At 42.6% G+C, this 22218-nt stretch overlaps 1 protein-coding gene across 3 annotated transcripts in view; it reads right to left on the reverse strand.

Moving 5' to 3' along the window:
- EGF (epidermal growth factor) overlaps positions 1-22218 on the reverse strand; it is a 95264-nt gene that overhangs the window by 59242 nt on the left and 13804 nt on the right. For all 3 annotated transcript variants that reach the window (XR_003763409.2, XM_029077041.2, XM_029077039.2), the window contains exons 2-6: positions 12577-12776; positions 10880-11061; positions 9650-9880; positions 7370-7572; positions 280-405 (exon numbers count right to left, since the gene is read on the reverse strand). Coding sequence is in view for 2 of the 3 variants with exons in the window: in XM_029077041.2 (XP_028932874.1) it covers positions 280-405; positions 7370-7572; positions 9650-9880; positions 10880-11061; positions 12577-12776 (942 nt within the window). In the remaining variant the exon portion in view is untranslated. The remainder of the gene's footprint in view (positions 1-279; positions 406-7369; positions 7573-9649; positions 9881-10879; positions 11062-12576; positions 12777-22218) is intronic.

Raw genomic sequence — 22218 nt, forward strand, 5'->3', positions numbered from 1 at the left:
AGTACTTAAAAATTGTGCAGCATCATGCTTTTCAAATTGAGCATACAATCTCAAGAGTCCTGCTTTTCTGAGTGTTTGGGACTTAGAATACAAGAGCTCCATCTTATCAACTTTCTTTTTCCATTAGACCTTTGGAGAATCTTGCAAATAAAAGTTGATGAAATGGTATCAACTTTCTCAGACTGGGGTTGGTTCCTAGAATTTGTTTTTGACTGCTTCTGCGTGAGATCAATTTCATCAAGGGTTCCGCCTGTTTCCGATTCCTGGTTTCTTTCTTACCTTCACAGTACCTCCCGTCTTGGCTCAAAACATATCCATCTGCACAATGGCAGTGAGGGGAGTTGGAGTCCTCCTCACAAATACTGTTACTGCAGTTTCCTTTGCTCAAGTTACACGGTTCGTGTTCTGGAGGATAAGATAGTTATTTAGATTGGAGATTGCTATTTAATTCCCGGAATGCATCCCTTTGAGGCCTCGATTGATCACGTCTATCTCGCCGCCGACCCCTCACCCACATTCTCCCTCTGGCCTGGAACGCCCTCCTTCCTAAAAACCTCAGATAATGACTCGTCCTTCCTTGAAAGTCTTATTGAACGCCCACCTCCTCCAAGAGGTCTTCCCTGACTGAGCCCCCTTTTCCTCTTCTCCCACTGCCTTCTGCATCATCATGACTTGCTCCCTTTGTTCATCCCCCTCTCCCAGCCCTTATGTACATATCTGTAATCTATTTATTTATATTAATGTCTATCTCCCTACCTCTAGCCTGTGAGCTCATTGTGGACAGGGAATCTGTCTATCGTTGCATTGTGCTCTCTCAAGTACTTAGTGTAGTGCTCTGCACACAGTAAGCACTCAATAAGTACAATTGAATGAAGGAAGAAAGAAAGTAAAGAAAAATTTTCAAGTCCTGACTTCTTTCTTTCCTTCCCCAAGAGAATGCCTCATTTAGGGAGTGTCTCCCTCCCTCAGAAACAGAACTTTTATTGGTTTTTTATGGTATTTGTTAAGTGCTCATTTTGTGAACACTTTTCTAAGTGCTGGGATAAATACAGGTCAATTCTGCCAGACACAGTTCCTGACCCACATGGGGCTCAGAGTCTAAGTAGGAGGGAGAACAGGTATCGAATACCTATTTTACAATTGAGGAAAGTGAGGCGCAGAAAAGTCAAGTGACTTGCCCAGGATCATACAGCAAGCAATTGGCAGAGCTGGATTTAGAACCCAGGTCCTCTGACTCGATGGTCTACTCTGTTTTCACTAGCCACACTGCTTCTCCTTTTGCAAGTTTAACCAGATCTCTTCCTCTAGTCAGACTATAGTAAGAACTTCCCAGAGGTACTAGACAACCTATTTTTTTCTCTTCTCAGAATCAGCTCTAAAGACAACTAAAAATCTTGGTTTGCTGGAGTCTTCACTGGCTTTGTTCACGTCTAGAACAGTTTTAAAGATGCTGATGCTCTTTCCTTTTCTCATCCTGGTAGAAGGTGAGGTCACAACCATAGCTATATGTTTTAAAAACCTTTCAAACAGAAAAAAGCCAACAAGAAAATTGTAAGGAAGGCAGGGACAAGCAAAACTACAGGATCCAGGGAGCAAAGGGATGAAACCAGCACTGAGCCATTAGGACATCTGGGAAGAAACTGCCCGCCTTGTCATCACTGGAATCAACTCATCAATTGGTGGTATTTATTGAGCCCTTACTGTGTGCAGAGCACTGTACTGAGCACTTGGGAGAGTATAATTAAAATGGGCTGGTAGACATGATCCTTGCCAACACAGAATTTACGATTTAGAGGGAAGAACTCCACCCTGCTGAGGGTGAGGATGAATTTTCCTTAGCAACCACTCAGGGCAGCCTAAATGCTTCTTTGACTCCTATTTATGACAGTTGGTTTGTCCCTTGATGTGTTCTGCCCTAGATCTCTGCTAGAACTTTTCCTTGTGGTGGTGTTCAGTTTTCTTATGGCATTTGTTAAGCTCCGGGCACTGTATTAAGCGCTGGAGTGGATACAAGCTAATCATATTGGACACAGTTCACATTTCATATGGGGCTCACAGTCTTATTCCCCATTTTACAGTTGAGGTAACTGTGGAAGAGATAAGTGAGTTGTCTTGCTTAAGGTCACCCAGCAGACGAATGGCAGAGCAGGAACCTTCTGACTCCCAGGCTCATACTCTAACCACTAAGCCTCTCTGCTTCCCTTCATTTTTTCCCTCTGTTTAACCTATACCTGGGGTAAAGGAGGCTAGGGTGAGCTAATTTGGGCTTATTTCAATCTAAAGTTATTTGCATCTTCTTCCCCAACCAAAGGATGTTCATATGGCTAAGCTCGTGGTGAGTAGTTTCTTCTTCTTATTATTATCATGTTTGTTAAGCACTTAATATGTGTCAAGCACTTTTCTAAGTGCTGGGGAAGACCCAAGTTCAACAAGTTGAACACAGTCCCCGTCCCACGTGGGGCGTACAGTCCAAGTAATCATTAGACATCATTTTACATTCACAGCTCTAAACCTCAGTAGTTGCAAATATTCTTGCACACCTCAGTCTTTGTATCTCTGTTGGCATTCTTTCCTATTCAAAATATTGATTAAACCTTGACTTTGACCATTTTTCTGTCTGGGGATCTAGTTCAGCCAAGGTGACCGAGGCTTTTACAGAGTTACCAATGAGATCCTGACTGCTTTTCTAACTCCTCATTTACTCTGAATCACTAGGAGTATCGGATGCTCCCTATTTGTCCTATTTCTAGTCCTTGTTAAACAGATAATCCAACCCAATCTCATGAGGCATGTGCTTCCAAGTCAGATTATCCCTATTTTTTCCCCAAAGTGAATATTCACACACATACAAAAGTTCTAAAAATTCCACATTAATTAAAAAATATAGCCACAGAATCCAAAATTTAAGTATCATTAACTTTAAGAGGAAGCTGCCACTTCACGGTCGGTGGAGCATTTCAGAGAATCCTGTGGAAAGAAAGTCCTAATACTTTTAATGAATACCTGCAACATTTTCAGGAAATAAAACAGAATACCTTTTTTTAAGCATACGACGATCAGGCTGTTTTGTGTAAATTTGAGAGTTGCAACCCCCTTGAGGATGCTTTTGAAAGAAAGCTCAATCTTTGTATTTGATACCGGAACAAAATTGCCGAAGAAAATTACTCTCCCCCCACACATCAGACTCCCATTTTTAAACTTACACCAGATAGGTCTAGAGTGGGGTGGAGGGGGAAGTCACTAAGGGCCGTCACATCTGATAAAGAGTGAGGCTGGGGCAGGGGAAAAAGGGAGCGATGTTTCTGTGCTTCTGGCCACGGTAACTCATGATGGCCTCCGGGCCTGCCACGAGAAATATTTTGCAACTCCCCCTTCGGCTGCCCTCTGGGCCACAGCTCTCAGGAAATGCTCACTGTAGGATCCAAGGCACCGTGGCCTGAAATGCAGCTGTTGCCACCGATCAGTCGACTAACTCTGTAGCCTCGAGTAATTCATTTGGTAAATCAGATTGAGCCCTGTTAGTTCCTCTAGACCGTAAGCCCACTGTGAACAGGGAATGTGTCTGTTTAGTGCTATATTGTAGCTTCCTAAAAGCTTAGTACAGTGCTCTGAACACAGTAAGCACTTAATAAATATGACTGATTGACTGACATTTTGACTGCCTCTGATCCAGAGGAACAAGCATCAGGAGTACAAATTGTGTGAAGGTCAGTTTCGCTTTTGGACTGTCAAAGATACTACTTTCTCAAAGTCCTTAATTAGCACCATGGCCCTCTTGCTTAATTTTTAAGAGTTTCATCAATCTACTAAGGGCTCAGGAAACTATTATCATTGTTAATGTTGTCGCTGTTGTTGTTACTATCATTGTTAATATTTTATTACGTAAGCACTTCCTATGCAGCAAACACTGTTCTAAGAGGTGGTTCAATGCATTAGAGTTGGCGCTGACATCAAGGAGCTTCATGTTATATCACACTGTCACCTTTTTCCAGGAAAAAGAATAATTCCCAGAGGGGATGATTATTTGGGGGATGATCTTTCTTAAACTGGCTGTTAGATAATACAACCCAAAATCCACCAGATAATCAGGCTATTCTTGCTCAGCAGCTCTGCCCAGACAGTCAATATTGAACGTTTTTGTAACTTAAAGTCCAGTCATTTGGATCCAGTCTGCATTCCCAGGAGCTCCATCTTCTCTGCAGCCTTTCAAAGTCCCACTCCCCAGACCCCCTGAAGTTTTTTTCAGTTCAGAATTTGGAGTTAAAGTTGGGCAGGACTTATGGCCGGAAAATAGCAGAATTTCACTTTGCTACTTCCAGCCTAAAGAGTGAGAAGCAGGATGGCCTAATGGAAAGAGTGCAGGCTTTGGAGTCAAAGGAGCTGGGTTTTGATCCCACTTTTGTCATTTAGCTGCTATGTGACCTTGGACATCTTACTTAACTTCTCTGGGCCTCAGTTTCCTCACCTGAGGGATAGGGACTGTGTTTGAGCTGATTATCTTCTACCTACATAGTGCTTGGCATATAGTAAATGCTTAACAAATATTATTATTATTATTAGCAACTGATGATCCTAAACCTGGTATTGTCAATAGTAGTTTAAGAGTTTGAGCAAGGTTTAAAAAAGGCTCAGGCCAGTGGACACTTTACCCACATGATTTTGAAGGCTTTGACTATTTGCCTAAGTCCCTAACTCTTCTCACTCAATTTCGAATACCACCCTTCCAATTCTTCTCAATTTACCTGTTTCTCTGAATCTGTAAAATACAGTTGGAAATGCATTCTTGGGTTAGGTTGGTTTTTTAATGACCTACCACTCTTGTTTTCATCTACATTTCACTGCTTTGTCTTTGATGACAATATCCTGCATGACAATATCCTGCATGACAATATGGGAGAGTGCTCTTTAATTATTGTGAACTTCTCTCATTTTCAGAATTTTGAAGTTAATCTCAAAATGAAATGAATGATGAATGAAATGTACAGCCAATTAAAAAAATACAAGGAGAGGGAGAGAATGCACCACTTGATATGCTACTAAACGGTGGGTAGAAAATGTGACGGTGATTTTGCTTAAATGAAATTCCTTGAAATCTCATTTCCCCTCAGTCTTTTTAAGCCCTATGTCATTTTGCGTTGAATATTGTTTAATTAAATTCTGGTAGCTTACAAAAAGTTCACACAAACAACTGGATAGCACTGTAATTATAAACAGGAGAATTATGAAAACAATATATAAGAAAGTCCAAAAAATACTACTAGAATACAAATCTAGGAGATAATTGTAGGCATAAATCCTAAATGATTTACCAAGAGCCCAAGTGCACTTGAGATGTTGGTTACAGCAATGGAAAGAACAGAAAAAGCCCTAATGAGTGTGGAAAACATCTTTATGTGGCAGGATCTGGGGAAGATTCCTATAAAATGATGTCCAATTGCCTCAATATTCAGGCAAACAAATCCCCAAACTTCCTAAATCTTAGTCTCTGTAATATTGGTAGGAAATGCGAATACCAGGCTGCAGAGGGAATATCCGAATTACTCTTCATTGGCTGGATCATTCTACCTTTAAATGAGTATTTTTGTTCTGCAAGAACTCACTTTTCCTTCGACCAACTATTCATCAGTGTTACCTCTGTTCACAACTGTGGAAATCCTGAAAAGCTGCTTGGTAATCCATGTCTCCCAACCAGAGAATTCTGTGTTGCCTCTGGAGCATCTCCTTAAGCTTTCACAGAGGCTCCCAGTGTTCACCGGAGCAGTGAAATGGGGCCAGGAGGAGGAGACCTGGAACCCAAATCCTCCCCTGTTGATCTTTGCCCCACTGAGTCCTCCAGTTCTGTTGGGTATAGGGATAGGGTTGCGATTTCTGGAACTGGAACCACTCATCTTCCAGCCTCTCAGAAAATTCTGGTTCTCCTTTAGTGTGGGCCTGTCCCTTGCCCTCTGGGGCCTGAATTAGACTCTGACCTCCCTGAACTCTAAGCTTCTTGAGGGCAGGGATCATATCTAGCGACTCTATCGTATCAATTGAGTGCTTGTGCTGTGCACAAAGTATGCACTGAGTAATAATAATAACTGTGGTATTTGTTAAGCGCTTACTGTGTGAGGCGCACTGTACTTAGTGCTGGAAACAAGCAAATCGGGTTGGACACATTCATTCACTAATCCATTCGATCATATTTATGGAGCGCTCACTGTGTGCAGAGCTCTGTACTAAGCGCTTACACAATCCCTGCCCCATGTGGGGCTCGCAGTTTCAATCCCTGTTTTACAGATGAGGTAACCGAGGCACAGAGAACTGAAGTGACTTGCTCAAGGTCACACAGCAGATAAATGGTGAAGCCAGATTAAAACCCATGAGCTACTAAGTCCCAGGCCCGTGACATGTCCACTATGCCATCAGCAAGATTGAAAAGAATGAAAGAAAGTTTGAATGACTGAGTTATAGAAACGAAGTGCTTAGTACAGTGCTCTGCACACAGTAAGCGCTCAGTAAATACAATTGAATGAATGAAAAGGCTTTTCTGGATTTTTCCAGATTTTTCTTTTGCAGTACATGTTAAATGTTTATTATACTAAAAGGACTGTACTAAACACTGGGGCAGATACAAGATAATCAGAGTGGATATAGTCCCTGCCCCACATGGGACTCACGGTCTAAGTCAGAAGGACGAGGATTTAATAATCCCCATTGTACAGGTGAGGGACTTGCGGCCCAGAGAAATTAAGTGACTTGCCCGAAGTCACACAGCCGACAAGCAGTGGAGCCGGGATTAGACCCCGAGGCCTCTGAACTCGCAGGCCCGTGTGCTCTCCACTAGACCGCTACTTCCCGATTGATTCTGTTTCCAAAGCTTACATCCTATTGAGGAGAATCTTCCCTCCTCAAGAGTCTCCCTGCTTGGTGGTTGTCACACACCAATCACCTTCAGTGCCCTCAGCGTGAAGCAATACGGTGACTGTGTCTACTTACTCTGGTACATTGTACTCTCCCAAGCACAGTACTCTGAGCACAGTAAGCGCTCAGTAAGTATGACTGATTGATGTAATCTGTCCCCGAACCGGTCATTTACGTAGCCTCCCTGTTTCCCCATCAGTAAATGTCAAAAAGTAACAGTGCCCCTTAACTTCTTTGTAGGTATATTGTGGGGACAAAACACACGTAAGAGCTCTTCAAAAGAAAAGAAAAAATACTAAATTTTTAGTAGTATAAATATACTTTCATCAGGATCTGAAGAAACCTTTCATCAGACTGAATGCATCCTCAATAACACATCGGGTCGGGCTAAAAACTCTATGGGGAAACAGGCCCAGAAAAATCTACCTCCAAAGGAATTCATATTTTATATTAGACATGGGGCACTTACCAAGATCCCATGTATCATTCTTTGTCACTTGTTGTATAGAGGGATGCACTACTTTTATTTCAGCAGGTGGTAGAAATGAAAGCTTCAGATTAATTTTAACTCTATCCATCCCTGTATATTTATTGGCTCTCTGGATGGCACTTTGTTTCCAGTCTGAATAGTAAATGTCCTGGGCAAACAGGGATAATCCAAAAAAATTTCGCCTAAAGGGAAGCAAGAAAAAGTTTCACAGACTGTGGAAGATATTATTATTCTTGTATATTCCTTGCTCTTTTCATTTCAAGTTAATTGTTAGACTTATTACCAAGAAAGACCACCGTTAGATTTATTCGCCGATCAATCAGTGATATTTATTGAGCACTTACTATGTACAGAGCACTGTACTAAGCACTCGGGAGAGTACAACCCAACAGAGTTAGCAGACACGTTCCCTGCCCGCAACGAGCTTACAGTCAGGAAGGCCAAGGAGAAACATGACACATGATGTACTGGACTCAAGAGCCTCTGTCTCACTGTCAAACTCAGCTCCTCATGTTCCCTCCCAAACTCCGTCCTCTGCCTGACTTCCCCCGTCACTGTGGACGGCACGACCATCCTTCCCATCTCACAGGCCCGCAGCCTTGGGATCATCCTCAACTCAGGTCTCTCATTCACCCCCACATCCAATCCGTCGTCAAAACCTGCCGGTCTCACCTTTACAGTATCACCAAGATCCGCCCTTTCCTTTCCATCCAAATGGCTATCATGCTGGTACAAGCTCTCATAATATCCCGACTGGATTATTGTGTCAGCCTCCTCTCGGATCTCCCTTCCTCCTGTCTCTCCCCACTCCAGTCTATTCTTCATTCTGCTGTCTTCCTACAGAAACGCTCTGGGCCTGTCACTCCCCTCCTCAAAAACCTCCAGTGGTCGCCTATCAATCTCTGCACGAAACAAAAACTCCTCACTCTTGGCTTCAAAGCTTTCCATCACCTTGCCCCCTCCTACCTCACCGCCCTTCTCTCTTTCTACTGCCCACCCCATGCACTCCTCTCCTCTGCCGCTCACCTCCTCACCGTCCCCCATTCACGCCTGTCCCACCGTTGAAGCCTGGCCCACATCCTCCCGCTGTCCTGGAACGCCCTCCCTCCTCACATCCGCCAAACTAACTCTCTTCCTCTCTTCAAAGCCCTACTGAGAGCTCACCTCCTCCAGGAGGCCTTCCCAGACTGAGCCCTCCTTTCCCTCTGCTCCCCCTCTCATCCCCTCCCCCCACCACCCTCTGTTCTTCCCCCTTCCCCTCCCCTCAGCACTGTGCTCATTTGTATATATTATTTATTACCCTATTCATTTTGTTAATGAGATGCGTATCTCCTTGATTCTATTTATCTTGATGATGTTGTCTTGTTTCGTTTTGTTCTGTTTTGCTTTGCTGTCTGCCTCCCCTGTTTAGACTGAGAGCCTGTCACTGGGCAGGGATTGTCTCTATCTGTTGCCGAATTGTACATTCCAAGCACTTAGTACAGTGCTCTGCACATAGTAAGCGCTCAATAGATACTATTGGATGAATTCACCGGTAAGATCCAGTTTGGCAGGTAGGAGGAAAGAGAAGGACACCCTCATAAGTAGTTAATGTTTGCACCTTCTTTGCTATATTTCTTAAGTCTGCTCTTGGTCCAGTGACAAGAGCATAACCCAAGGAATCAGGAGACTGAATTATTAGTCTTTAGGCTGTGAGTTCCTAGTGTGCGGTATTTTCCCAAGCGCCTAATAGGGTGCTCGCCTCACAGTAAACGCTCAATAAATACCATTAATTAAAAGTCCCAATTTTACCTATAGCTGACCAACTACGTGACTACGACATATACTTTGTCACTGAAGCTGTGTCCCTACCCGACTTCTTGATCACTGAACGCCATGTCTGAGTGAGACATGACTGACAGGAATGAGACAATGCGTGTGTCTCTGAGTAAACCACTCATTATAATCAATTCTTCGATGTACATTCTCCATCCTGAAAGCACATCCGGGCTTCCTGTCGAGAGTCTCCATCACCTCGATCTTTCATTCTTATTGGTACATTTTGAACAGATGAAGAAGGTGTTTGTTTGGGCCATTTTATTTTATTGCACAGTTCTTATTTATATGATATTCAAATGGTGTGGCAGATAAGTGGAATGCAGAAAACCTAAAAGGCATGCGTGGTTATTCTAATAGCAAAATTAAAATGGAAGAACTAGCCTTAATTTCAATGCAGCCTAGAAAATATTGTATTTCCTCTCTATAAAGGGCCAAATTTACCGTATAGAGCGTTTCACTATCTGGACCGGACCACCATCATAATCGCATGACCCAATGTAAGAAGAACCTCCTTTATTTTGGGACTGAATCCAAAAGAGTCGCTGATCAGTCATATCCAGTGAGAGAGCACTTATTCTTTCTGAGGTCTGGAAAAGAGTCTTCACATCTGCTTCATCCAGAGATGTTCTGTGAATGCCGCAAACACTACTGTTCGAAGACCAAAATATTAACCTGAGAGCAAAACATATTGCAAGTCATTGCCAATGCAGCAGATTTATTAAAAGAGTGTACTGGACTACTTCAATAAGAAGCTCTGCACCCGGTAAGTGCTCAATAAATACGATTGAATGAAGAGTGCCACTCTATTTGCTATAGCACTGTTTATTTAGCGGTCCTTCATGATGCTCATAATACTGTATTCTCTTATTTCTAGAAAACTCTGCAAGGTTTCCCTTACTTTACCTTCCTTTAGCCTTTAGCCTTCCTTTACCTTCCTTTATAGTATTTTGACTGAATTGACAGAATAATTAGAGCCATTTAAATTTATCAGTGAACTCTATTTCTCATTAAAGGTATTTTATTTCTGAATAGGTTGTGAAATGTAACCCTTTGGAAATTAAGTATGGTATGTACAGATGTACATGCAAAAATATTGAATTGAAATTGTTTCATTATTGGTATGTATGCATTGTTATTCTCATAATAATAACTGTGGCATTGTTAAGCACTTACTATGTGCCAAACACTGTATTAAGCACTGGGGTGGATACAACCAAAGATCAGTCTCCTCATCTGTACAATGGGGATTAAATCCTACTCCCTCCTATCTAGACTGTGTGCCCCATGAGGCACAGGGACTGTGTCCAACCTGATTACCTCATTTATATCTAGAACAATGTTTTGCACACAGTACACACTTAGCAATCTGGCTCCTTTAAATTTTACTTAAGAAAAGGATTTTCTTCATGATTCTTTGTAATTTAATATGCTTGATTTGAGCATTTCTCCAAAACCTAACATGCTAAAGCTAACGCATCTAAAGAAAACATGAAATTAGCAAGCTCAATCCTGAGCTTCATTTAGTTACTATAGTTATCAGTTATAAATTCAGAAAGATTTCCATTAACAAGTGACTACTGCTCTTGAAATAACCCCAAAGATCAAGAGCGGTTGTCTATGTTTTACCAGATTTTTGAAGTAATCTATGATGACTGAAATAGCAGAGTTTACCTTTTTGCTGGATCCACAACAATCCTGGTGGGACAATCTAAGTCTCTTAAAAGGACACGAGAATTGTTTCCTTTGGTATCCGTTATTTCAATGGTTCCTTTTTGTCGATTGGCCCAAATAATTTCTTCACTTATCCAGTTTATTGCCATTCCCGAAACTCCTTTTTCTACACTGCTCAATCTCTGGAAAATGCAACGTTTTGAACCATGTGTTATCAAGATAGGCTCACAATCGCGTCGAACATAGTTTACATCTCCTCAGTTCCCCCCAGGGGTGGGGGAACTCCGAAACCAAGGGATCTGGTCACTTGTAGGCCAATTGGGGCTCTTAGGATACTCTCCACCCACCACAAACTTGGGGGTTTCTGGACCCCTAAGATTCTCCAATGAATGTGTAGAGACAGTAAGACAGTAGCAGCATGCAGCAGTACAATCTCCTGCACAAAGTAAGCATTCAATAAATACGACTGAATTTATTACTGGTACTTGGCAGCCACTCAGCCCTACAATGACTCTCTTCCTGTCTATTGAAAAATCAAACAGAGGTATTTATTGAGCACTTACTGTGTGCAGAGCACTGTAGTAATTGTTTGGGAGAGTCATAATAATAATACTAATAAGTACGGTACTTGTTGCTTACTACGTGCCCAGGACTGTTCTAAGCGCTGGGGTAGATACAAAAATTAATCACTCTTAATCCTCATTTTACAGATAAGGTAACTGAAGCCCAGAGAAGTGAAGTGACTTGCCTAAAGTCACATAGCAGACAAGAGGCAGAGCTGGGATTAGAACCCAGGTCCTTCTGACTCCCAGGCCCAGGCTCTATAAGCTCCTCTGTTTCCTTTGGGCAGGGATCATTCTACCAACTCTGTAATATTGTAGTCCTACAAGCTTTTAGTATAGTGCTCTGTACACAGTAAGCTCTCAATAAATATGATTGATTAAATGACTAATAGACACTTTCTCCAGACTCAAGGAGCTTACAGTGCAGCTGGGGAGATAGGCAGACATTTTAAAAATTACAGATAGGGGAAGGGACAGGATATAAGAAGATGTATGGAAGTGCTGAGTGTCAGCTGAATATCAGAGTGCTAAAGGGGGTACAGGGCTAAGTCCATCTCGAGACTGTAAGCTTGTTGTGGGCAGGGAATGTCACTGTTCATTGTTCTGTTGTACTTTCCCAAGCACTTAATTCAGCCCTCTGCCCAAGCGCTCTATAAATATGATTGAATGAATGAACAGGCAATGCCAAAGGGAATCGAATTTATTGAGCATTTCCTCTTTGCCGAGCACTGTACTTGGGAGAGCACAATAGAACAATAAAACAGTCACATTCCCTGTCCACAATGAGCGTACAGTCTAGGGAATCAGTCAATCGTATTTATTGAGTACTTACGGTGTGCAGAGCACTGTAATAAGCGATTGGAAGACTACAACAATAAACAGACACATTCCCTGCCCACCACGAGCTTACAATCTAGAGGAGGGTGAAGAGGGTGAGGAAATGGGGTTTTACACAGCAGTACCGGTTCACTGAACGAATGAAACCAGTTTTAAGGGACACCAGGATAAGCCCCGCTACCGGTAAGAAAAATAAACATATTTGAGAAGGAGACAAGTACCACAGAATAAGCAAGGCTCTGCTGCTGTCACTCTGCCCTAGGCGCTCAGAAGCAGCAGGGAGCTTGCCTACTTTACCTCTTGCCTCAGGCCATTCAGGGAAACGCTGTGCAGAATCTCTCTTTCCAAGTCCACCCAATAGAGTCTTTCCTCTTTATAATAAAAATCCATCAAGACGGAGCTCCCAGCGTCTGCTACCAATTGTTTATGATTGGTCCCCTCTGGATCGATCCTAAAGATGGCATTTCCGTGACTGAAAATTAAGAATGGTGCCAGACCTAGATGAAAGTGGAGAGACAAAATTACGCATTTTTTCCTCAGTCAACTTTTTTATTTTAAATCTCAACAGTCAATAGAAAAGAACAACAAGATTTTGAGGAACAAATAGAGCCACATAATCCATCCCTTTCATGTATATAGAAAGGAGAAAAAAAGAGAGGGAAAAAGAAAGAAAAGAGAAAGCAGGAAATGGAAAAGTAGTAGTAATAATATTTATTGTGCCCCTCCTGGAGCGATACTCTTTACTAAATAAAAACTGTACATACTAGTACTGTACTAACTGCTGAGGTAGAAACAAGATAATCAGGTCAGGTATAGATCCTGTCCCACATGGGACTCCTAGTCTGGGGGGGGAGGGAGAACAGGTATTTAATTTTCATTTTACAGATGAGGAAATGGAGGCACAGAGAAGTTAAGTGACTTGTCCAAGGTCACACAGCGAGTGATGGAGCCGGCATTACAACCCAGGTCTTTTGAACAACGCGCCCCAGCCCATTCTCTTTCCACTAGGCCATGCCGCATCCTTGGAAAAGTGCAACAGACACTTGAAATACATTCCCTGACGACAGGCAACTTACTCTTTAAAGGGAAATACTAAGAAAACGCATTTGCCAGTATGGTAATTAGAGCTTATAATTGAGATTAGTAGTAATGATATCTATTAATAATTTGTATTTGTTAAACACTTACTATGTGCAGAGCACTGCTCTAAGCCCTGGGGGAGATACAGGGGAATCAGGTTGTCCCACGTGAGGCTCACAGTTAAATCCCCATTTTACAGATGAGGTAACTGAGGCACAGAGAAGTGAAGTGACTTGCCCACAGTCACACGGCTGACAAGTGTCAGAGCCGGGAGTCGAACTCATGACCTCTGACTCCGAAGCCCAGGCTCTTTCCACTGAGCCACGCTGCTTCCCAATGCCTACTGTATGCAAAACACTGAACTAAGCACTGGTAAAAATACAGGGGGAGAATTAGACATAGACCCAAGTTCCCCAAAGATCCTAGCTCACAGTCTAAGTTCAATTGATCATATAAGTGCAAGTATATATATACACATGTTCTGAGGAACCTTATGAATAAATGTGAAAGTGCTAGAGAGAGTAGGAAGTTATTCAAGAAAGGCTTGTTGGAGGAGGAGGGATTTTAGGAAGGATTTGAAGGCAGGGAGAGCTATGTCTGCCAGACAGTTTTGGGAAGAGAGTTCCAGGCTTGGGGAAGAGCACTGAGCAAGGGGATGGAAGCAGGAAAATCAAGAGCAAGGTATGGTTACAAGATTAACTTGGGAGAAATGAAAAGAGTGAGCTGGGGAGTAGTCAGAAAGAGAGCTGTGGAGAACTGATGCTTGATATAAGGAATGAAATGTGAAGTCATTAGAAGGTTTTGAAGAGAGGGAGATGCATAACGAGCGAAATTCAAGAAGACACTTCAGGCAAAGGGGCCTTTGGGTGAGGCTGGAGTAGGGAGACAGTGAGGTGGTTGGTTCAGTGGTCATGCCATGTTATGACAAGTGTTTGGACCAAGGTGGTACTTGTCTCCTTCTCAAATATGTTTATTTTTCTTACAGTCATAAGGCCTTGACACTATTCTCACTGCCGTAGGGAAGCCAAACTCCTTTTACCCTCAGGTTAAAGAAACCAGTGTCCAAGGACGTGGGCACAGAGATGCCCAGTGACATCCAGAACACCTTCGTCTCTGCCCACAAGACTGTGGATGCTTAGTCCCCAGATCTCCACAGGCAAATGGGGGAGTGATGGAAAATCAAAATAACCCTCAGACTCAGGCTATAATAAAGCCAATAATCATCTTTTTGTCATTGGGGCCTTTCCCTGTTCAGTTATTAAGGATATGAAAATGAAAATTTAAGGCAACTGAGGAGTGAGTGTTCATGTTTGAAAAGGAAACCATCCCCACAGCCCACGCTGTGGAATTAGTTTTGGATGTGGCACTGTTAGACGGAAATGTGCCGCAAATCAAACGCACGAGCTCCAGGAAAAACAAGACCCAGCATAACAAGAGCAATTAGCAAACCCATTTGAAACCCTGACTCCTCAACTTGGGGGTTAGTCTGGGCTTTTGGGAAGCCGGGTCTGTTTATGGTACGTTAAGTGACCTTCAGTGGTAACCACAAATACCTGGGCCATTTTGATGGAGGTCAGTTCTGAAAACCTGGTTTTGGTAGAGGCGCTCCAAAAGATTATGGGAGTCTTTCACAGAGGCCTATGGGGTGGGCTGACCTCTGAGGTGTCCCCTCAAAGGGTCGAGCCAATTTATCATGCCCAAATCATGGCAGTAACAGTTCCGGTCTAATGAATTATGAGGAATTCCCTATTCTTTCTGTTCATGGCACAAAGTCTGCTATACATTTGGGAATGGAATTGGAATCCAAAAATATAAGACTATGAAGGAAATTAGAGAAAATGCAGGGTTCAGAACTACTGGAAAACTCTCCTTTTAAGGGATAACACCTGAAGAAGGCCGAAAAGCCACAGGACAGTCTAAATCACAGGTTGCTATTAGTCACTGAAAGGAGATTTTTGCTTTTTAGCGATCAACTGCCAGTGAACGATTTCACTCTCTTATTTAGTTCAGTAGCCTCTTAACCATTTAGTGTCAGGCATCCCAATCTCCTTTTTCCAGATATTTTCAAGGGGGCAGATTGAATAGACAGGGTGCATCAATTCTTCTGAATCCTCATAGAAGCTGCCCAGTAAAACAAGCCCAGGATTTAAAGCGGATAGCCTGAATTCAAATTCTGACTAGTCACTGAATGTTGAGAGGAGCCAATATTTGTATGTATTCATTTACGTATTCAAATATATAAGTGCTCTATTTTTCCACCTAGACATCTTTTGATTACCCTCGTTCCTGTGATCTATAAATTATTTTCGCTATTAGAGTTTAAGCCCCTTGAAGGCAGGGATTATGTTCTTGACATCTATGTACTCCCCTTACTGCATAGCTCAGTGCTCTTTTCATAGTAGATCTTGAACTCATTCACTCCCATGACTTCAACTACCTTCCCTACACGAATGATTCCCGAATCTACCTCTCCAGATACAAGTCTCTGCTCTCAAAGAGCTAAGTGTTGAGGTTGATCAGGGGTCAAAAAAGGGTGGGAGATGGGTTGAGGTGGGGTGCTATCCCCCTCTATCCCATAAGCTCGTTGTGGGCAGGGAACATATCTAGCAACTGTTGTACTGGACTTTCCCAAGTTCTTAATACATCTCTTGGAAGAGATGTGATTTTAGGAGGGTTTTGGAGATGGAGAGATCGATGTACCGATGTCTGTCTCCCCACTTCTAGACTGTGAACCCATTGCGAACAGGGATTGTCTCTCTTTATTGCTGTATTGTACTTTCCACGCCCTTAATACAGTGCTCTGCACACAGTAAGCTCTCCATAAATATGACTGAATGAATGATGGATACTGAATCTGAAAGTGGGGGGAGTTCCTGGCCAGAGGGAGGATGCGGGCAAGGGGGTCAGTGGTAGGATAGATGAGCTTGAGGTACAGAAGGAAGGCTGCCACTAAAGGAGCCGAGCGTGAGGATTGACTCCAGGTCCGACTTCTGTCCTCTGCACCCTCGCATTTCCTCCTGCCTTCAGCACATCTCTACTTGGCTGTCCCATCGACACCTCAAATTTATCATGTCCTCATTTTACCACCCAAACCTTGTCCTCCCCAAGACATACCCATCACTGTAGGCAACATCACCGTCTCCCCTTACTCACAAGCCTGTAACCATGGTATTATCCTTGACTCACCTCTCATTCAAGCCACATATTCAGTCTGTCACCAGGTCCTGTCGATTCTACCTCCGCGACATCTCTAGAATCCACCCTTCCCTCTTCATCCAAAGTACTACCATGGCCACCTAAGCACTTACCATATCCTCCTTCGCTACTGCATCACCCTCCTCACTGACCTCTCTGCCTCCTGGCTCTCCTGACTCCAGTCCATACTTCACTGTCCTGTGCGGGTCATTTAAAAAAAAAAAAAATCAATCCATTTCTCCCCATTCCTCAATACCCTCCAGTGGTGGTCCATCCACCTCCACATCAAACAGAAACTCCTCACCATCGGCTTAAGGCACTCAGTCAGCTCACACCCTCCTTCCTTACCTCCCTGATTTCCTTCTACAACCCAGCCCACACACTTTGCTCCTCTAATGACAACCTACTCGCTGTACCTGGATCTCATCTCTCTCACAGCCAACCCCTTGCCCCATCCTCCTTCTAACCTAGAACTCCCTCCCCATCCTTACCTGACAGACCACCATTCTCCTTACCTGAAAAAGCCCAATTCAAATCACATCCAGCCAGGCTAGAACATTCATTAAGTAGTAGACAGTCAATAAATATTAGTAGACAGTCAACAGATATTACTCGGAGAAGCAACGTGGTTCAGTGGGAAGAGCATGGGCTTGGAAGCCAGAGATTATGGGTTTGAATCCCCGCTCTGCCACTTGTCAGCCGTGTGACTGTGGGCAAGTCACTTCACTTCTTTGGGCCTCAGTTCCCTCATCTGGAAAATGGGGATTAAGACTGTGAGCCTCATGTGGGACCACCTGATTACCCTGTATCTACCCCAGTGCTTAGAAGAGTGCTCTTTGCATAATAAGCGCTTAACAAATACCAACATTATTATTATTATTACTCTGTCTTTCAGAGTCTTTGAAAGTAAAGAATGATGTGGTGTAATGTTTCTTTTACATAAAACTGGGTTCTTCCAAATAAGAAGTGGAAGTTGTTTAGAAATCAGCTCAATCAAATAACTAAAAATTTTGTTTAATCTCAGAATTTTGCTGTTGTGAACCTTGTACTAAGGTTCAACTGCAGTATCTAATCTCTGGTCTTCAAGAAGCCTGTTAAAATGTCCCTCAGTACTGTCATTCCAAATTTTGTTCACTTTTTACTTAAAGACTACCGACCGAAAGATTAAAACACCTTCGCCAAACCCAAAACATTAGAAAATGAATCCCAGATGTTCCTTAAACCCAAAATATTCCTTGATTTTTCCTTCCCAAATTGCATTGTTTCTTGGAAGTAATTTTGGTGAAAGCAAATTTCAGGGAGAATGAAAAGTAGTCAGAATAGAGCGTGTGTCATGGATCAAATAAGTATTTAATCAAAAAAGAATTTATATTATCCAAATCAATTCAATTATTTTAGATAATTGAAGCATCTATTGCGTTGCAGAACTTTTTTTTTGTTAATTGCTAGGTTTCCACAGAAGGTATGACTAAAGTGTGATGCGATGCCTAAAATTTGATTTTTCCACTGTTTCTTTCCTTTAAGTAGATTCTGCTCTGACCAATTCTGAGGGTAAACTTCGCTAGGTTCAAATAGTGTTCCCCGGGAATTGTTCCATTCCTTTAACTCTCTCAGTGTCACATGTCAAATCAATCATTTGTTTCTATGTGCACTAAAGAAGGTAGATAAAAGTGTCCTCATGCAGAGCTTGTCCCAAATCAGGGAGTTTTAAAAATCATTAGGATTCTCACAAATTTTGCAGTGCAACTATCCACTTTTATTAATAACTTCCCATCTTTCCCATCTCCACCTTCTTCCCTAATCTACCCCATTGAAAGACTGACCCTGAGAAAACAAGCAACCGATCCCTAGGCTCTCCTCCAATTTTCTTCATCTTCCCCATCAGGCTCGCTTCACCCTCCACTCTCCAGGTCTCCCTCCTCGTCCCCCGCCCAGCTAACTTTCCAACTTTATCTTGCTCTCAACTCTCCTACCTACCTCCCCTCACGCTATTTGTGGCCTAGTGGATAGAGCAAGGTCCTGGGAGTCAGAAGGACTTGAGTTCTAATCCCGGCTCCACCATTTGTCTGCTGTGTGACTTTAGGGAAGTCGCTTAACTTCTCAGTTACCTCATCTGTAAAATGGAGATTAAGACAGTGCGCCTCATGTAGGGTAGAGACTCCGTTCAACCCGATTTGCTTGAATCCACCCCAGCTCTCACTACAGTTAATAATAATAATAATGTTGGTATTTGTTAAGCGCTTACTATGTGCCGAGCACTGTTCTAAGCGCTGGGGTAGACACAGGGGAATCGGGTTGTCCCACGTGGGGCTCACAGTCTTAAGCCCCATTTTACAGATGAGGTAACTGAGGCACCGAGAAGTTAAGTGACTCGCCCACAGTCACACAGCTGACAAGTGACAGAGCCGGGAGTCGAACTCATGACCTCTGACTCCAAAGCCCAGGCTCTTTACACTGAGCCACGCTACAGTTTCTGACACATAGTAAGTGCTTAACGAATACCACAATTATTACCGTTATTATCTTTACTATTTTCCCGGCCTGGAACTTCCTTTGTGCCTAAATCCAACAGAACTCAGTAACCGCCCCCCCACACCTCCTCCAACAAGTCTCATTCGCTTAATTCCCCGCACCCCAAGTCATATTCACCCTCAGCTGCCCCCTCTTAAAACCCAGCCAACTCATCACTTCTCTGTGCCTCAGTTACCGCATCTGTAAATTGGGGATTGAGACTGTGAGCTCCACATGGAACGAGGACTGTGTCCAATTTGATTTGCTTGTAACCTCCCCGGTGCTTGGTACTTGTCTGTCATGTAGTAAGTGCTTAACAAATACCATTACAGTTATTATTATTACTAATTTTCAGTTTTATCTAGTGCATTTGTCCTTGTCTTTTATGTGGTTTTACCGTTTTATTGCGCCTTTTGGGTCTGTCACTAATCCTCTCTCCCCCAATTATATTTATAAATTGTGAGCCCCTTGAGGGACAGGAACCGTGTCTCCCACCTTTGAACTCTTTCCAGCTCTCAGTACAGTGCTCTGCACACAGTAAGTCCTTAACAAATACTTTACTACGATTATCACTATTTAGTACAATGGGGTTCAAGTAATCCATGACTATTATAACTTCTATAAGCAAACAGATTTTCATAAAACCAAGGCGAAAACATATAGAAAAGACAGATGGATGTTACAATTTTCACTGGACCCACCACCTGGATATGGTATGTTCTTCATGATCATTTTAGCCCTTTACACTTGGGCCAGCATGCATTTTAGTGGAAGCTTTCACAATTTTCTTTTTAGGGGAAGAAGAAAAAAACCAACGGGAGAGAGAAGGGGGAAAAAAGGAAGAAAGACAAAAGGGGCTGAAGTGGCAGAAGAGGAAAGCAGAGGAAACTATAAAACAGGGATGAGAGATGAAAGAAGAAAAGGAGTGAGGAATGGAGGAAAAAGGCAAAGAAAAGGGAGAAGAAAGGGAAAAGGGAAGGAAGAAGAGGTTGATTTGGGCTTTTTTATAGTCATTAATCAATCATTGGTATTTCCTGAGCCCTTACTGTGTGCAGAGCACTGTACTAAGCACTTGGGAGAGTACACTGCAATAGAGTCAGTAGACACATTCCCTGCCATGCAGCAATCAAAAACCTGATCTTAGGCATATCATAACCAGAGCCTGCTTTGTTCAGACATATCGGGACCAACAGACAGAAGTGTATTTACACCTCTGGCTGCAAATAATTTGCAATTACCTTTTCTACAAAAGGAACTATTAATCCATCCCACCTAGCTGGAGTGAAATCAATCTCTGCAAATATAACTTACTTCGTAAGATGTTGGATCAAGAATGAAGACAAAAAAAAAATCATGGATGAATTCATGGTGTCAAAGTAAACTATCGACTCTTTTTTATTCAAATTTTCTGCAAATAATTATCATGGAAGCAAATGCTTTCCCACATTGAAGTAAATGAAGCAAAGTCAGCTATTGAAGATAATGTCTGGTAGTTCATAAAAATAGTAGATGTGCAGCATGGCCTAGTGGAAAGAGCACAGGTCTGGGAGTCAGAGGACCTGAGTTCTAATCCCAGTTCCATCACTTGTCTGCTGTGTGACTTTGGGCAAGTCACTTAACTCCTCTGGGCCTCAGTTCATCCACAAAAAGGGGATTCAATAGCTGTTCTCCCTCCTACTTAGACTGTGAACTTCATTTGGAACCTGATTATCTTATATTTATCCAAATGCTTAATGGAGTGCTTGATATATAGTAAGCGATTAACAAATACTACTACTATTATAACTATTATTTTATTATTCTTCTCCTAAGAGAAGACTTTTGGTAGTGCTGGAATATGAAGCTACCCATAATTCTTTCACATGTTGAGCGGGAATCCTCAGTGAGTAATTAAATGTCTCCTCAAAGCCTCTGAGTCATGCAATAGTTATTTTTATCAATCATATCAGCCACTTGATTGGACATTATCATTTTCAGAGGTTCAGTGTCTAACTGCATTACATTCCAGACACAGCAAATCAAACAAGGGTGAGCAACTCCTTGGTACAAACAGAGACAATAAATAAAGAAGGATACCACTTGCTGGTATTTCTGTCTTTTTTTTTCCCCCCGCTATGATCTGTTGTATTAAATCAAGCATAATCCATGATTCTCTGTGGCACTGTGATTGGAACTTGTCATTGAACAGATCTACTTTTTTTCATTCCTCAAGTATGAAGTGTATGCCTGGTGGGTTTTTTTTTTGTTGCATAAACACGATGCGCATAAATTGAATATCTACGGTGTGGGACAATTTTGCCAGTAAAGTGAATAAATACAAAGCAGAATTTTTATATGTAGGGATGAAGTATAGCCTAGTGGAAAGAGCAGAGGCCTGGGAGTCAGAGGACCAGGGTTCTAATCCCAGCTCCATCGCTTGCCTGCTGTGTGACCTTAGGCAAGTCACTTCCCTGAGCCTTAGTTTCCTCATCTGTAAAATGGGATTCAATACCTATTCTCCCCACCATTTAGACTGTGAGCTTCTTTTGGGGTAGGAACTGTGTCCAACCTGATTATCTTGTATCTACCCCAACACATATTACAGTACTTGGCATGTAGTAAGTGCTTAACTCCCCTCTCAGTACCGCACCTGGAGAGTTTCCAGTCCTATATCAGTCTCGGCTACGGGAGGGAAAGTCAAACAGAGGCCTATCCATTCCATTCCTAGCTTGGCCAGTGGCTAGCAAATGGAAGGCAATCCGCTACAAGTCAAAACTCCCCTGTGTTGGGCAGCAGCTCCACGGGAGAGAGTCGAGGGTGGAGACTCAAGTTTACTACACGGAAGGAGGCAACGGTAAACCACTTCTGCATTTTTACCAAGAAATCTCTAAGGGCATACTACCAGAACAATCACTGATGGAGGTGGGGCATTCTGAGACAGATATGTCCATGGAGTCGCTATGGGTCAGAGACGACTCGATAGCATAAGACAAGACAAGTGCTTAATATGTACCCCACAGCTCAGTATCATGCTTGGCTGGGGTAGAGATGAGATAATCAGGTTAAACATCATCCCTGCCCCACATAGGGCTCACGGTCTGAAGATGATGTAGACAGAGTTGTTTCCAACCTGAATATTTGGTATCTTCTTCAACATTTGTACAGGGCTTGACA

Source organism: Ornithorhynchus anatinus, chromosome 12, assembly GCF_004115215.2.
Source record: "Ornithorhynchus anatinus isolate Pmale09 chromosome 12, mOrnAna1.pri.v4, whole genome shotgun sequence".
Classification (NCBI taxonomy): Eukaryota; Metazoa; Chordata; class Mammalia; order Monotremata; family Ornithorhynchidae; genus Ornithorhynchus; species Ornithorhynchus anatinus.